Raw genomic sequence first — 16,311 nt, 5'->3', positions numbered from 1 at the left:
TAAACTAACATCATGAAGAAGAAAACTTAAGTAGATTGATAACTATAGAAGAATTTTGAAAATTGCGTAAGTATCCACACTTGGAAAAAAAAAAGAGCAATGATAACAGCTGAGTTTTATTGAACCCTTAATACTAAAGCTGATAAACATAGGGAGGGAGAAACAAGAATAACTGATTTTTTTTTTTATGATTGTGGATAAAACCATTGTAAATAAACTATTAGCAAATGGAATCTGGCAACGTGTCAAAAGAATGTATACAGTTGTGTGCAGCTTAATGTTTTGGTCAGTGACGGACTGCATGTACTTTGTTGGTCCCTCCCAGTGGAGCTGAAACATTTCTATCGCCTGGTGAAGTCATAGCACATGCATTACTCAAATACTGACCATAGTGCTACAATTGCTTACAGTATTCAGTACAGTAGCATGCTGTACAGATTTGTAGCCTGGGGGCTGTAGGGGAACAGAATTTGTCACCCCAAAATATCTCTGTTTGGCATAAGAATTATTTTAGGCTGGTTAATTTTAAGAAACAACAGACAAAAGAGAAGCTTTGAAAACTAAGTACACGATGCCTTTGTAAAAGGCATTTACGTTTGTAAGGGTGTCTTCCTGCAACCTGGAAGAGGGGAAAGACCTTATGTCTACAAACTCTTAACCACTGCAGAAGAGAATGGACCTAAATCTGCATAACAGCCTTACCCTCGTTTACTTTGCTTTTTGGGATAACCTCCTCTGACTTCCTCCATGCCTAACATCATCTTTGGTATTCAGCTGAAGATGATATTTAAGGTGGTGGCTTCAGCCATTTTGGCCAGTTACTCAATTTTTCTGGCATGCATGTTATTACACTTTTGTTTGTTTTTCTCCTGTTTGTCTTTTATTACAGGGATGTCTCCTCCAAGAACCCAGAAGGGTAGAGGGAAAATTATTTTTCCTCCGTTACTGAGCAATAGATTCTACCATTTACCGTATACTATTTGTGTAAGGCACTTGAGGATCTTCCTACAAAGACTCAATTGCCTAGCACATTTTTCAGAATGTATCCCGTAGTTAAGCGGCTGTACCGTTAGTAGATTTTATTCCAGAAATGCAATAGTTTCAACAGGAAATCTGTCAGCATTGATAGAAGTCAGCCGCTGATTGAAGAAGCTAAGTGAAGAGGTGAAGGCGTAGCCTAATGTATACAAGAGGTGTTAAAGAATCGTGGCTAAGACCCCAGACTGAGCCTCTGTTTCCAGATCTCAGAATGAGGGTACAGTACCACCCACCTCCTGAGGTATAAATTACTAAATACATGTAAAGTGCTTAGAACAGGGATGAGATCACATAAATGTTAGACATTTATTACAATTAAAACAATTATAATGGAGTGGAGGGGGATATAGTTCCTTCTGTTTTTTTTTTTCAATTTTTGCTAGGTATTTCTTAACAGTAGTGCATACTATGTCCTCAACTTTGGGGACAATTTACTGCTTGCTTCGAAAGTGAGTAATATTAAAATCTCTAGTTACTGGTTTTCAAACTTAATCTCCAAGACATAAAATTATAGTTGTATAGCAGAGAATATGTACTGAAAGCTTTGACCCAGGAGATGTTTGGGGGTTGGGAAAATGCAGAGGCTATAAACCCCTGCCTCAATAAGCAGGAAGTCGGAACATTTTGTCTATGGTTAATGGGCCAGGAGACTGAGAATTTTGTATAGTATGTTAAACTGTAATAGAGGAATTTTTTTTTATTGTAACGGTGGTGTTTCTATTTTTATTTTTAAAAAATTTTTTAGAAATTTAAAAGAAGTGACTGTCAGAGAATGGAGCGTGAGAAGAGGAGGTTGATGTTACAAGTGTGGAAACAGCCCCCTTTTTCATGGTGGGGATGATCAGACAGCCGGGGGAGGCAGAGAAGAAATTTAGCTGTGTGATTTTACCCTCAAAGTAGCCCTGGGGAAAGGTAGGGCTCACTAGACAGTTAAGAAAAAGGTAAATTATGAAATAGACATAAAATATATTAGGATTGTGGAGTCAACTACTAAAAGAAGAAAAATCAGAGCTGATTAAAAGTGGCTCTTTTGGGGAATGGAGATAAAGGTGGGAGAAACAAGGAAAACTTCTTTTTTTTTCTTTAGAGTTTAAATGTGTATTATCATGTACATAGATTATAATGAAAAAAAGAACAACTCACATTCCATGGACTGCCACCTCATTTATTCAGTAGTCATTCGGTAACCATTTGAATACCTGCTATGTGCCCAGTGTTAGGTATGGCTTGTTTGGTATTTTATTTTTTTAAATTTATTTCTTAATGGGTAACAAGTATTTATTAGTTATTTCAGTACTGGAGTTTATGAGTGGTGTGGACTTCTGCGATATTATCATCTTGGTAGAGTTAATCCTTTGGTTTATTTCCTAGGTTCATTGTCCCTATTTCTTGTGTGATCTGTAATGACATCATGGCCTATATGTTTGGCTTCTTCTTCGGTCGGACTCCACTCATCAAGGTAAGTGGATCACCCTGACGTGAGCTGTCACCATGAGGGAAGGATGGTGCTTTCAATATGAGTAGGTCAGCTTGGGAGGCAGGATATCTAACTTGTGTGTATGTCTTCATGTCACCCTGGAGAAAGGCTGGTAGTAAATTTTAAGAGAAAAGCCAAACAGAAACGTTGACAACTACCCACAGGAAAAAAAGAATAAAGAATAAATTTTAATTGACCGTATAGGCACATTTTGGGGGCTTTGATCTGAATTTGTGTGTTGCCATTTAATTAGTATACTGTTTTATGATATAATTAAATGATTTGAATGACCAATTGAAACAAAAAGGAAACTGAGATGAATCATGCAGGGAACCAAGAAAGCAAGCATGGGGATATTTTTTCAGGGGAGGTAGTTAACAGTGAGGTTTTTAAGTATTCATTGTTCCCAAAGCCAGACTTATCACAGCATCCTTTGCTAAGAACTTGCTCTCTGTCCACAGCTGTCCCCAAAGAAGACCTGGGAAGGCTTCATCGGGGGCTTCTTTGCTACCGTGCTATTTGGCCTTCTGGTAGGTGGTGGCTCCTGGCTGGGTAGGGGAGTGGACAGAGGCCTCACACATTCCTTTGAAGCCTGTCCAGGGCTAGAGAGCCTGTCTCCCAAGGCCAAGGATTCTGTCCTGCTGAATAGGGACCTTGCCCTGAAGAGGGGCACCAGCACGGCATGCTCCATAACTGCACAGGCATAACCAGCTGCCCTTCATCTGCCAGTTTTCAAGCAGGGTCTTGGCAGTCAAGGAGCAGGGGCCGTGCACACCCTGTCCTTCTTTCATGCGAGGCATGCCAACAGTCAGCAGGCGTTGGTCTTGTCCAGGCATTTGATATTTCCAAGTCAGTTTGATTGGCTCTGGAGAGTAAAGGGTGAGGTGAGATATGCCACTGCAGCCCAGATTTTCTCCTGTGTGTGCCCTGCCCTTAGGTGGATGATCTTCCAGCCCTTTCCAGAGCACCACTCCCTTTTCTAACCCTAGGCCAGTCTCCCCTTTGAAGTGTCATCTAGCTGCCCTTCACTGATGACTTCCTGCCATAGTGCCTTTTATTTAGCCTTCTTTCTCTTGGCTGCCTGCCCCTCACTCACTGTACATTCCCCCACACCTGCCTCCAGTTAGCACGAAGTTAAGAGATCCTGAGAAAAATGGCCTGTAGCTCCCCCAAGTGGGGAGAAACTTCTTATAGTTCTTTGCCCTTTGCCCACATTCCTCAGGTCTTTCCTGGATTCATTCAGGAACTGGGTGTTTGGGCAAGTATGTGTGAGACCTGAGTGGGCTGTGAAACTCCTCCTACGCCCAGTTCAGATAAAATACACATGTGGTGAAACCTAGATCTCTGATTTATTGTGTGGCTTGCAGTTAGAGGGTGCTAGGTACAGTGAGGGACATGGCCAAACCAGGTGTCTGTTGCTCAGGCAGGGTGGCAAAACTTGTCTCCTTTGCCTGTCTCTCTATTCTTCATCCTCAGCTGTCCTATGTGATGTCTGGGTACAGATGCTTTGTGTGCCCCGTGGAGTACAACAACGACACCAACAGCTTCACTGTGGACTGTGAGCCCTCGGACCTGTTTCGCCTGCATGAGTACAGCATTCCCGAGGTGATCCAGTCGGCCATTGGCTGGGTATGTCCCACTCCCATGGGGCGAACCAGCCTCAGTGGGATAGTAACACAAAGACAGAGCACCCTCTCCACCATTGTCTTCCCTCCAGAACGCTACCTTCCTCTCCCCACAAAGCTGTAAGCCCAAGGGTATAGGACAGTTGTTAAGTCTGTTCAGGGTGAGGCACGAGGAGACCTTCCCTCCCACCACAAATCGCTAGGGCCAGTGGTTCTCAAAGTGTGCTCTGCGGATCCCTGGAGGACCCTGAGATCCTTTCAGGGGGTCTGTGAGGTCACAGCTGTTTCCATAATAATACAATGACATTATTTGCCTTTTTCATTTTGTTGACATTTGCTGTGATGGTGCCTGAGCAGTGGTCGGGTAAACCTGCTGGCCCCTTAGTGTGAGTGAAGGCATTGGCACCAAACTGGACTAAGTCGTTCGATTCTTCATGCTACACCCTCGCAGTAAAAAAAATTAGTTCCTCTTAAGAGTGTCTTTGGTGAAATTGTAAAATTATTAATTTTATTAAATCTTGAACCTTGAATAGACAACTTTCTAATACCCTTAGTACCAAAATGGAAAGTACGCATAAAACACTTCTGCTAAATACTGAGATACTTGCTTGTCTAAAGGACATGCGGGTACTTGCTTGACTTATGAACTGAACTAGTTGCTCTTTTATAGAAATGTAGTTTTTACTTGAAATGAACCGACAAACGAGTGTTTTAGACTTGGATATGTGGCAGACATTTTTCTTGAAAATGAATGAAGTAAGCCTGTCGCTCAACGAAAACAACTAATTGTTACCAATGGTAAAATACGGCTTTCAAGTGAAAAGTAGAATTTTGGAAAGTGTGTGGCTGCCACTGTGAGCTTGACAGCTTCTCTTACTTAACGGATTTTCTGATGAGATCTGTGGTGATTTTAACATGTAATGTTTTGACATTGTGTAGTGAAATGTGTCTATATTTGGAAGATTGACGTAACTCAGTGAACCAGTATTTTCTAAATGGTTAATGCATGGTGTTACATAGTTATCCGTGGGTAAAAGATCATTCATTCAAAGTGCAAGGTAGAACAATGAATTTTAAGAGTACAAAAAGTTCATTGATAGGATTCCACATTGCACTAAATTTTTAAGGAACTACCACTTATCAAATTCTGGTATAATGTCAAAGACTAATTATCTAAAAAAGTACTAAAATACTCTTCCTTTTTTTCAACTACATATTTGTGTAAGGCTGGTTTTTCTTCATATACTTCAACCAAAACAACAGATTTTAAGAGACTGAATACAGAATATCTTAATGTCTTTTGTTAAGACAGACATTAGAGACTTTTTAAAAAATCATTCTTCTTACTAATATTTTTTTCCAGGGAGGGGCGGATATAGTTAGTTGTGCAAAGAGTTATTTACGTTAACATGTAATAAGGCTGGGCCTACAGGCATCTTGACTTTCGCTTCATTTATTCTTCTCAGAAAATCGTCCGGATGTACCCCTTCCAGATTCACAGCGTTGCCCTCTCCACCTTTGCCTCGCTCATCGGTCCCTTTGGAGGGTTCTTCGCAAGTGGATTCAAACGAGCTTTTAAAATCAAAGTAGGAAAACCTTCTCTGTTTCTCTCATTGTCTGCCAGCAGGCCCCTCTTCACCTCCCTTCTGCCTTCCTCCTCCTGCCCCCCACCATCAGCCACCACCCCCTTCAAAATGTTAGGCTATGAACGTGTGCTCTTCTTCAGCCATGCACGAAATTTTGGTAGGTTAAATAAAAAGACATTGTTTCCATTAAAATTCAGTAGTTGGATTTTCAGTTTATTTGTTAGTAATCTCTTAACGTCTTTCTTTAAAAGAAACATTTTGTAGTGGAATAAGATCGTGTCCTGTTATAGCCTCAGCGTTTGAGTCAGTGCTTATGGCTCACAATCTGTTTCCCTCAGCTACGCAGAACAGTGGCTGGATGTTGAGGTGGGACCGTAGGCCAGGCCTCGATCTTGGCTGAGCCCAGGCTCACCAGCCCTTCTGCCTCTGACAGGACTTTGCCAATACCATTCCTGGCCACGGAGGCATCATGGATCGCTTCGACTGCCAGTATCTGATGGCCACCTTTGTCAATGTGTATATCGCCAGTTTTATCAGGTACGGTGCTTTTTTATCTGAACCAAGTTGGTAGATTTTTAAGTATGGTGAAATTCTAGAATTTTAGCTACATCTCAGTTTCAGTGAAAAGCATCCCAATTACAAATGTGGTTTTCCACATTTGAATTACTATTTATGGATCCCTTGAGGCCCCTCTGCCTCCGTTAGTAGAACATCCATAGATAGGGGCAGCCACTTGGATGACCAGGCCCTAGAAGGTGCTAGGCCTTCATCAGTGCTGTTTCTTCGCATTCTCTTCCAGGGGCCCGAACCCGAGCAAGCTGATTCAGCAGTTCATGACCTTGCGGCCAGACCAGCAGCTCCACATCTTCAACACACTCAAGTCTCACCTGACCGACAAGGGGATGTTGACAGACGCCACAGAGGACTAGTAGGGGCCACACAGGGCCAGGAGAGCCAGAGCAGGACTGAGCGAGGGGGCAGCGCTCCAAGGCAAGCCCAGCCAGTGTGACTTAGACAATGACAAAACTTCAACTCAGTTTGTTTTCTTTTCTTTTGGTAGAGTCTTTTTTATCTGTGGGTTTAAAAAAATTCTGTACATATAGTCTGTGTGCTTACGATTTGGGTTGCAAGGAAACTACAGCTGTGATTTGGAAAGAAGTCATGGGAGTAAAACCATTTGGGTTTTTTAAGCAGACATTTTAAAAAAACCTGAGAGACAGTGTTGCCCAGCTCAGGAGTGGCTGCTTGGCACTTCTAGGTCCATCAATTGAACGGTTTCTGGACTCGATCAGAGAATGGCCGTTATCTGTGTCCAACCAGTTCAGGGCCACCCATACCTGTCTTTGTACTCCTACTCACCCCCGGCAGGGAAGAGGCGCACGGCTTAGGTATCTTTGCTACTGGAGAGCTTCCATCTTCTGAGCTGTAATCCCTGCCGTGGAGCTCCAGGCTGGAGGGACAAAGGCTTATTGATCAGATAAGCATTCTGTCCACATGAAATCCTGTGGAACATGAGATCTGCTATAGGATATGGGTTCATCTTGCTTCATCACAGACTGAAAGAAGTTTTCAGTTTTTTTCTTCAGAAAGCATGAAAAATTATTTATAATAGTCTAGAAAAGAACCACACTGTAATATTTCAAGCGTATGCAGTAGAATGTACTGTAACCGAGCCTCTTCCCACATGTTTAGGCTCAGATGGCCCCTCCTTAGGGTGGTCCAGCTAACTGTGTCATTTCAGGGAGTGATGGCATTCATGTTTGTGCTGTAGACGGGTTGCTGCTGAATCCTTTTTGGGGGCTTTCCCGTTAGGCAGGGAAAGCCCTCTGCCTAAAGAGGGCTTCTCGTTCATGCACCCTTTGCCTCACCAACCACCATGTAGCTGCTGTGTTGTATTATATTACTCTTAAGGCAAGCGTGTGTTGTGTATGTTTTGAAAATCATTTATTTCTTATAGTGATTTCAGTTGTACCGTCATTTCTTCACTAAAACCACAGAGTCTTGCTTAAAACTCTGGAAAACCCAAACCAGTTAGAGGTTTGACTAGTCTGAAGATTAAATGCACACTTTTTATATAATGTGACCAGTTAAATGTAGTTTGTATTTTACTGGGGGACCTTTTTTTTTTTTTAAACACACAAACTGTGATTTACTTTTTTCCCCTTCCTAATTATAAGCGTGAGGTCGACCTTGGAAGGGGGTACAGGAGAGAGAATTCGAGGCTCGAATGTGCTCCGTTATTCCGTGCCACAGCTGTTCTCATTGCCAAGCGAGGGTGTAATGGCTTTTGCCCCAGCACTTTGGTCTGGTGCTGGTTTGTTTTGTTTCTGCTTAAATCAGCCTTCCTGCTGCCCTGAAAACTCACACTCTGTCCAGATCACTGAAGCGTCCAGCTCAGGGCAGACTGCTGTAGACACTTCAGCTCGCAGTCACTGCATGACCTTCCACGTGCATGCAGCATTGAAGCAGCTTCTTTCTTCTGAAGTTTTACTTCCATTTGAGCACTTGGCCTTTCTTTTTCAGGTCCAAGTCCCCCTTAAAAACAAAACGTGTTTTCGCACGGGGTTACAATCCTGGCTATGTAACCTGGACAGGGCGCGTCACTCTCTGGGTCTTTGTTTTCTGAGCCTTCTTCTGATTCCAGTATTCGGTGATTCTGGCTCAGCAAGTTCATGTCACCAGAGGCTGCTGTGGGTACTGGGCACCCAAGAAACAGATGCCCTCAGTCCTTTTTTAAATGCTTGTCCTGAAGACGAGACAGTATTTCAGCAACAAATTAAACAGTGGAAGTGATGAATAACAAATCTAGTTTTCTCCTTGAAGAATGAACTTGGTTTCTCAAACCAGAGACAGAGGGCATCTCATTTGTCTTGTGTCGTCCCATTGGGGGCATACGATGGGGTCCTTTGGAGCAGGGAGTCTCAGCTGGGGCCCACCAGCAGAAAGCCACTCTTGAATAGGGCTGCCTTTGGGATCAAAATACCTGGCACATTCCTTTGTGGTCACTGATGGGGAATCTGGGTGTCCTGGGAAGCTGAAGCTGGGTGCTCACTGGAGCTGTCAGCAAGAAGGCCAGAGGGTCAGCTTGGGTTTAATTTTCTTCCAATTTCCCCACATTCTTTCTGATGAACTATGGAATTTCCTGGTGGGGTAGTCAGGAGAGCAGTGCCACCTTGTGTCTGTATCACACAATGTTTTTCTTTCTTCCATTTATTGAAGATATTTCACCTTTCAGGTAAGATTTAAGAGACTATTTTAACAAATACCTGTGCAGATCCTAATGACGTAACTTGCTTCAGATACATTTTTGTGTGTGTGTGTGAGAAATAAAATGTGGCTGAAACTGTTTGCCCTCTCTTGTTGTGAATTCAGTTTCTCACTTGCATGTGTGACTTTGTATTTCTTACTTGTTTTTGCATTTATAAATAGTATGCAGACTCGATTTAGAGATTTTTGTTTTCCAATCTAAACCCTATGCATTCTCACAACAGCCTTCTAAGGTACCTTGGGTGAGAGTCATGAGCACCTTGTTGGTGAGGAAGTTGAGGGGAGAGAGTTTCCCCAGGGTCACGTGGTGAAGTCAAAACTCCATCTTGCTATCTGCCCACCAGGGCAGGGACTGGATCGTCCCTGTCCCACTGGCCTTTGTGAAAGTGAAGTAAGTGTACCTGAAATTTTGCAGCATTCTTTCCCTCAAGCCTTAGGTGGCCTGACCTAGGTTGGAGCTTAAGTTGCTGCTAGCTCATGACTAGTGACATAAAGGAGCTGATGGACAAAGGCATTACAGAAACCAGGGAGTGTTTGTAGAGGGCTGAGCCTGGGCGTCCTCCCTGGTGAGTTCCACTTGTCACTGCTCACAGGACACCTGAGTCTCTTTCTCTTTCTGTGTGCATGTTACCCCCTTAATCACGCTCAGCATCATAAAAGAACACGCTTATGTTTTACTCCTGAAAGTGAAACTCTCTGAGGCAGCCTGGACCTAATTTATGTTTATTATTTTCTGCCTGTTTCATATTCTGAGCATTTTAGTAGCTACAGTATTTACTCTTACTGTTGTATAATTCTATAACATATATTTGAAACTAGTGTCTTAGAAGGGGCGAAATGTCACTTAACCTTATACAGGTGGACTTTGAAATAATTTTTATGGTATTTATCTTTTCCCTCTGGGCTTCTTGTCCTGTAAGTTGACTGATGTTATGCAACAAGAGTTAAAAAAAATATATATATATATATAAAATATATATATATATATATTTTTTTATGCCTACAGCATCCGGTCTTCCTAGGTGGTCTCCCATCCAAGTACTAACAAGGTCTGACCCTGCTTAGCTTCCAAGATCGGGCGTGTTCAGGGTGGCATAGCCATAGACCCAAAAATATATTTTAAGGGAGACTAAGAAGATGCTGTGAATTGAGTCTCAGCTAGTTGCTGAGTTGGCCTGAGGCTGATTTGATTGGATCCTTGAGCTCAGACTTTCAGACTGCCAGCGACTTCCCAGCAGGCTCTGAAGCATTCCTGATGTTGACAGGGATGGGTGGGTGGGTGGAGGATGCGAATGACTCAGGGCAAAGAGCATCATTGCTTGGAAAACCACTGCAGTGGCCTGTTCCCTAAGAAGCCTACCCAAGATCAATTTCCTAGGGAGTAGATTTTCATTACCAAATGTGATACGTCATTGCTGAAATGACTTCTTCCTATGTCACCCAAATCTTAGGTACCATTGCTTTTTGTTTTTTTGGAGTAACTCACATCTGTGCCCAGCTTGTGATTATGTGCTGAGAAAAAGGTTGAGTGGAGAGGGGCGATTTCATTTGAACTCAGGGTTCCTGTTCTTCCGAAGTCAGGGCAGGGAGGAAAGGCTAAGAGGAGGATGTCCAGGTGACTGTTGTGGACACATCACGGGACAGTCAACCATTGGCAGACTCTCACTGTGCTGCTGCAGCAGCTGGAACAAACCATGAGCTCCCTCAAGAAAGGGGCTGATTCTTGGGCAGAGCCTTGTTATTCTGTTCTTGGTCAAAGCAAACTTACTTTTCCCTTGATCACACTCCACACAGTTTCCCAGCTTCTGATTTTTAAGGAGATGGAGCAGCTCTCACTTCCTGACTTGATTTCCCTTGTTGGATGGGGGCCTTGTGGCATGACCGACAGAGGCTGCTGGCATTTGGACCAAGTAGTGATGAAAGGGCCTAATTTAAAGGTCTCTTCTAGGCTCACTTCCTCTTGATCCTGGACTCTGCTCGCCCACATCTCCAACAGTAGGTGGGTCCCGTTCTCAGCAACAGAGTCCCAGACGCTGACTGCCTGTATCGTTTGAAAGTGGTCCCATCTTTCTGTTCCTCCCGGTACTGATGCACCCCCTTCCCCACCCCCTATCCCCTTTTGACCACCAGTGACCTTGCTCACCTGGGTTCTCAGGTGGGTAGAGGCTGTTGCTCTTACCTGGAGCTGCCTCTTAATTAAGTCTTTTACCCGTTTGTATGTGGATCATATTTTCAAAGGCAAAGAGATCTTAGCCGTGAGGGCAGTTTGGGAGGTATACTTTAGATGCTAAAGTGTTGGGGTTTTTAGAACGTGGATGATTTCTGAGAATCTGGAGCAGAATGTGTGACATCTAAGATTTTAGAGCCAGTGGGTTTCAAGTCCTCTGGCTGTTCGGAAACCCTGTCCCCTCTCCTACCCTCCTCCACCAAATGCCTGTCTGCTGAGGCTCCTTTTCTTTGTATTCTTGAGCCAATAAGTTATCAGCAGTGTATTTATTAGGAATAAGTGCAATAATAGTAATAGTGTTTAATATGTGCCAGGCATAGTGCTATGGGTTTACATATATTATCCCTTTTAATCCAAAAACAACCTTTGATTGAGTATTATCATCCCTATTTTATACATGAGGACAGAGTCACCATGGCAGGCGGAGGGCAGTGGTTAAGAAGATGGATGTCAGGCTAGGTCTGGGCAGGTTACAAAGTGCAACTGTGACCCAGTTGGGTCTGATAACAGAACCTCTTGTGGGATTGTGAGGATTTTATGAGATAATGCACACAAGCATTTAGCACAGTTCCTGGCATACGGCGCTCAGTAAGTGGTTATTATTTCTGTTGTACTCAGCTAGAATCCGAACCAAAGTTGGTGTAGTGCCAGGGACTGGCTTCCGGCCACTGCACCGCCACCCGCCCTGCACACAGCCTGGGTATTCAAGGGCTGAAGAGCAGCCACACTGGCTTTCTGAGAGGGGCAGTCCAACCTGAACCCCCACCTACAGCGTCTGGTTGCTTCGCACCCATTTAGAAGGCCAGCCTGATACAAGGAAAGGACATGAGGATATTCTAGAGTTCTCCGTACTGAGTGGCAACAGTTTGCCTGAGGCCTTGCCCACTTCCTGCTGCCCCTCGTCTGGACCTTCTATGGGGAGGGAGGCCTTTTCTTCTTGCCCAGTGGTTCTTCAGCTCCGTGGGCAGCGAAGGTCTATCTGTGACTCACTCTGGACTCCATTTCCCCCTGTGGCCAAGGGCTGTGCTCTGTGCACACAGCTTAGAACCTGTAGCAGTGCCCTGTAAGAGTGGACATCTCGGGCCAAGAAGAGTGGGGAAAAGATTATGATACACACAGAAAGCCTGAAAGCTCTGCCCACACCCGTACAATGTAACAAGCCAGAGCCTTGTGTTTCATTATGTCATGCTTCAAAATGTTAACAGGATAGAAGCAGGTGACCACTGCAGGTAGATAATGTGGGGTGTTTCTGTTGGATTCTAGGTTAGCAAGGGATCACGTGGGTGATTCATGAACGAAGGGAGAGCGGGCACTGGATTGAGTGAAATATTTTTTTAGTTTTTCAGGTGGAAATGGAGTCGGGAGGGTATGTGTGAGGTGGAGTGTTCTTCACTGGGAAGGAATGGTGTTGACAAAAAGGACCCACAACATTCTCAAGGCAATGGAGGGAACCGTAGAACTACCGGCTTGACTGTGGACTGTTTCTTGGGTGTTAGTGGGAAGTGAGGACCAGACCCAGAGGCCCATTGCGTTTACTGGCCTCTCCCCTTCAGTTAAGTTATGATTATGGTAGGAATGAGAACATGGTCATAGGGGTGTTTAGTAAGGAGCTGCTGTGACAGACTGATCCTAGGCTTGTCCTCTTGTCCTTCTGGACTCATGTTTGCCAGGCCTGGCACTTCCTCCCTCATTGTTGGATCTAATGGGCCTTTTTATCTGTAGAGAAAAAGGCTCCCAGGGGGCACGGGACATCACTGCCAGTGTCTCCCATTGGCTGCCAGGCCCCTGCAGTGGTCTCCCAGGCCTCGGGCAGGGCCTCGCCTTTTGCGGCCTCCTGAGGGCCTTGCCTGGATGTGGTGCTGGAGGGTGTAGCTAGGATTAGCCTAGCGATCTGGTCCCAAGCGAGATGATGTTTGCTGATGGCTTCCACGCAGCTTGTCTCTGCTCTTAACTGCTGGAACTCCTATTTCTCACCTCCATTAGGTTCATGGCCTGGGTTTGCTCCAGACTAGAAAGGGAGCTGGGAATATTTTCTAGCCACTGCACCCTTTACCTGACTTGGCGTTTCGCTAGATCCGTGTGTTTGTGCCACAGCTGACCGTCCTCCGGGTCTTCTCATCAGTGTTGAACAATACAATGTAGATTCTTTCTCACCAGTGTCAGAACATGATGTACTATACATTGGAAAGTATTTACCTTATTTATATACCTGAATGTTCCTATTATACAAATAAACATCTGTTAAATTCTAGATCCTGCGTGCTTCCTGATGGTGGGGAGTGCTGACTTGTGGGACGGCGGGTTGGTTGTGTGGAACCAGTGTCACTTCGCAGGATGCTGCCGACCGTTAGAGACACCCTCCGCCCTTGGCCTCGGCAGCCTGCTTTCCTGGGTTCCCTCCTGCTTCCTTGGCTGTTGCTCCTCAGCTGCCTTTCTGGGCGTCTCTTCTCCAGCCCTGCCAGCCCTTAGGTGGTGGCATTCTCCCTGAGGCTCTCCCCGCACCGAACTATCCTGGGTGTTCTCACCCACTCTCAGCTCCGATTACCACACTCAACTCTACGATTTCAGGTCCATGTGCTCTGCTCTCCTGCTCTCCTGGCCGCTTCCTCTACCCGATTTCCTTTTCCTCTCCCTTCCCCTGGCTCCCCTCAGCCTGCCTAACTCCTGCTCACCTGCAGTCCCACTGTCGACAGCACCTGCCCCAGGAGGCCACCGGTGCTCTCCACCCCAGGACTCTTGCTTTCCTAGTGAGACTGGGGGCCCTCGTGGGAAGGTGGAAGATGCCTGGAATCTGAAGTCCTGGGTGTGTCTATGGCCATGCTACTCTGAACAAGCCCAATGTCTGATCTCAGAAGCTAAGCAGGGTCGGGCCTGGTTACTCTTTGGATGGGAGATCACCTAGGAAGACCAGGTGCTGTAGATATAAAAAATAATCAGGGATTGTAAACTGAAGTCCTGGGAGTGAGAGGGCCAGCCTTCCCCCTCCCCCCTCCCCCCTGGGCTAATGCCTGGGGCCAATGGGCCCTCTGGACTGTTTGGCTTTTGGACAGGGGCCTCTGCCTTTCTCACTCACAGTGGGGACTTGAAGAATGAATTGCTTCCCAAAACTCAAGGTGCAAAAAACACTGCGTTTATTCACTTTTCCTTCATCCAACAAAGTCTGACTCCAGGCCACTGGTTTCCAAGGCTGATGAGAAACCCGACACTTTTCCATGGCTGCCTGCTCTCTTGTTGTACTAGGAGCCAGGGGCTTGTGTGGTGCTGGGGAAGTGGTAGACGCCCCGGTGCCCAGTTCATCTGCTGAAGGTTCTTGTCTAAGCCTATGAGCTCTCTCTGCTCATTCTGAGGAGGCCCCAGTCATTGACATCAGGACCCACCTCCCCGGGCACCTGCACAGCCATCTGCATCTGGTGACTGTCCACCTCAGATCCTTGACAATCCCCATGCGTTTAGCAAACACTTATGGAGTTCCTGTTCTATGCTCGTCCCTATCTGGACACTGGAAATGCAGCAACGAATAGAGCCAACACAGTCCCTGTCCTCATGGAGCTCATTTTAGGGGAGGGTGGCAAACACATGCGAAGGGTGTTAGATGGAGGAAAGAGCCAGGAGAGGGGAACAGGAAGTGCTGCTGGGAGAGGTTGCAATTTTAAATAGGGCGGTCAGGCCTTGCTGCCAAGGCGGTGTTCGGGGAAATGGACACACGCCTGAGGGATGTGGGGAAGGGACTTCCAGGCAGGCCCAGAGCAAGTGTGAAGACACCAGTGTCTGAGAAAGTACTGTGGTGGATGAAGCAGGTAAGTGAGGAGGGGCAGTGGAGGGAAATGAGGTCCAGGAGAGAGTGGGTAATTATGCAGAGCCAAGGCCGTTGGCTTTCACTCTGAGCAAAATGTGAAGCTGTTGGAGAGTTGAGAGCCAAGGAGGGACTTGATATGATTGTTTTCTAAGAGTCACTCTGCTGTGCTAAGGGAGACAGAGAAGGGGCAACAGCAATAATCCAGGCAAGAGAGGATGGTGGCCCAGCTCGGGTGGTGCAGTGAGAAATAGTCAGATTGTCATAATTTGCTGAAGGATTCTATATGGCGTGGGAGAGAAGACTCAAGGAAAGCCGTGATGTTGCTGTCCCGGGCAACCGGAAGAATGGCATTGCCATTCTTCTGAGCTGAAAAGGGCTGTAGGAGGACAGATTGGGGTGGGAGGTAGAACAGAAAGGGAAGATCAGGAATTCGGCTTTGGACACAGTAGGTCTGACATGCCCATGAGGTATCCATGTGGGGATGTCCAGTCCAGGAGGAGGTCGGGGTGGTATTATTCTGCACCCAAAGCCAAGAGACTGGATGAGGTCACTGACGGAGAAGAGTTAAGGTCCATAGCCGAGCCCTTTTCCTCTAAGAGGAAGGACACCATTACCATTTTGGTCTCTTGGGGGGAGGTGGAGGAGGGAAACAAAGCAAGAGTGACCTCTGTATTTGGTTATTCAGAGGACAGGCAGTTGGGGTGGAAAGCCCCAGAGAATGGACCGATGGCCTGACCGTGACACACTAAATGGAAAACCATCACCTCTCTGTATTTACCAAAGGACATTGCCAGATCTTAAATCAACCAAAACCCAGGGAGCTCTCAAATGGAGTAAAATCATATGGCCACTTCCCTGAATGTTTCATCTCAGCTTTAACAAGGAACCTCAGCACATTTTTAAGGTCAAAACATGTCCAACAAGCCAATGAGTCTGGCTGAACGTTAGAATCGCCTGAGGAACTTAAAAAAAAAAAATCCCAATGCCCAAGCAGCACCTGAGACCAATAATATGAGTCTCTGGAGGTGGGACTCAGGCATCAGTGTGTTAAAAAATTCCCCAGCGATTCCAATGGGCAGCCGAGGTTGAGAACCAGTGGTTGAAACTCCCTCCAGTGAGTCCATCCCCTCTCAGACACCCCCCACCACCACAAATGGGCCCTGCCTTCTGCCGGGGTGTCAGAGGTGGGGGGAAGGAGAGCGTCAAAGTGTCTTGAGTGAGCCTTCTGGTATAATCATTGGAATGATGTTCCACACCAGGAGCCACAGTGTAGAATGACGTGTGCTTCCCGGAAC

General features: G+C 45.7%; 1 protein-coding gene across 1 annotated transcript in view; it reads left to right on the top strand.

Moving 5' to 3' along the window:
• Nucleotides 1–9,075, top strand: part of CDS2 (CDP-diacylglycerol synthase 2) — a 48,417-nt gene extending 39,342 nt beyond the window's left edge. The window contains exons 8-13 of the mRNA XM_039863775.1: nucleotides 2,410–2,497; nucleotides 2,977–3,045; nucleotides 3,992–4,144; nucleotides 5,607–5,726; nucleotides 6,160–6,263; nucleotides 6,526–9,075. Of these exons, the coding sequence (XP_039719709.1) occupies nucleotides 2,410–2,497; nucleotides 2,977–3,045; nucleotides 3,992–4,144; nucleotides 5,607–5,726; nucleotides 6,160–6,263; nucleotides 6,526–6,655 (664 nt within the window). The 3' untranslated portion in view covers nucleotides 6,656–9,075. The remainder of the gene's footprint in view (nucleotides 1–2,409; nucleotides 2,498–2,976; nucleotides 3,046–3,991; nucleotides 4,145–5,606; nucleotides 5,727–6,159; nucleotides 6,264–6,525) is intronic.
• The last annotated feature ends 7,236 nt before the right edge of the window (nucleotides 9,076–16,311 follow it).

Source organism: Pteropus medius, unplaced genomic scaffold (assembly GCF_902729225.1).
Source record: "Pteropus medius unplaced genomic scaffold, Ma_sr-lr_union100, whole genome shotgun sequence".
NCBI lineage: Eukaryota > Metazoa > Chordata > Mammalia > Chiroptera > Pteropodidae > Pteropus > Pteropus medius.
This window is presented reverse-complemented; position numbering and strand designations above follow the sequence as displayed.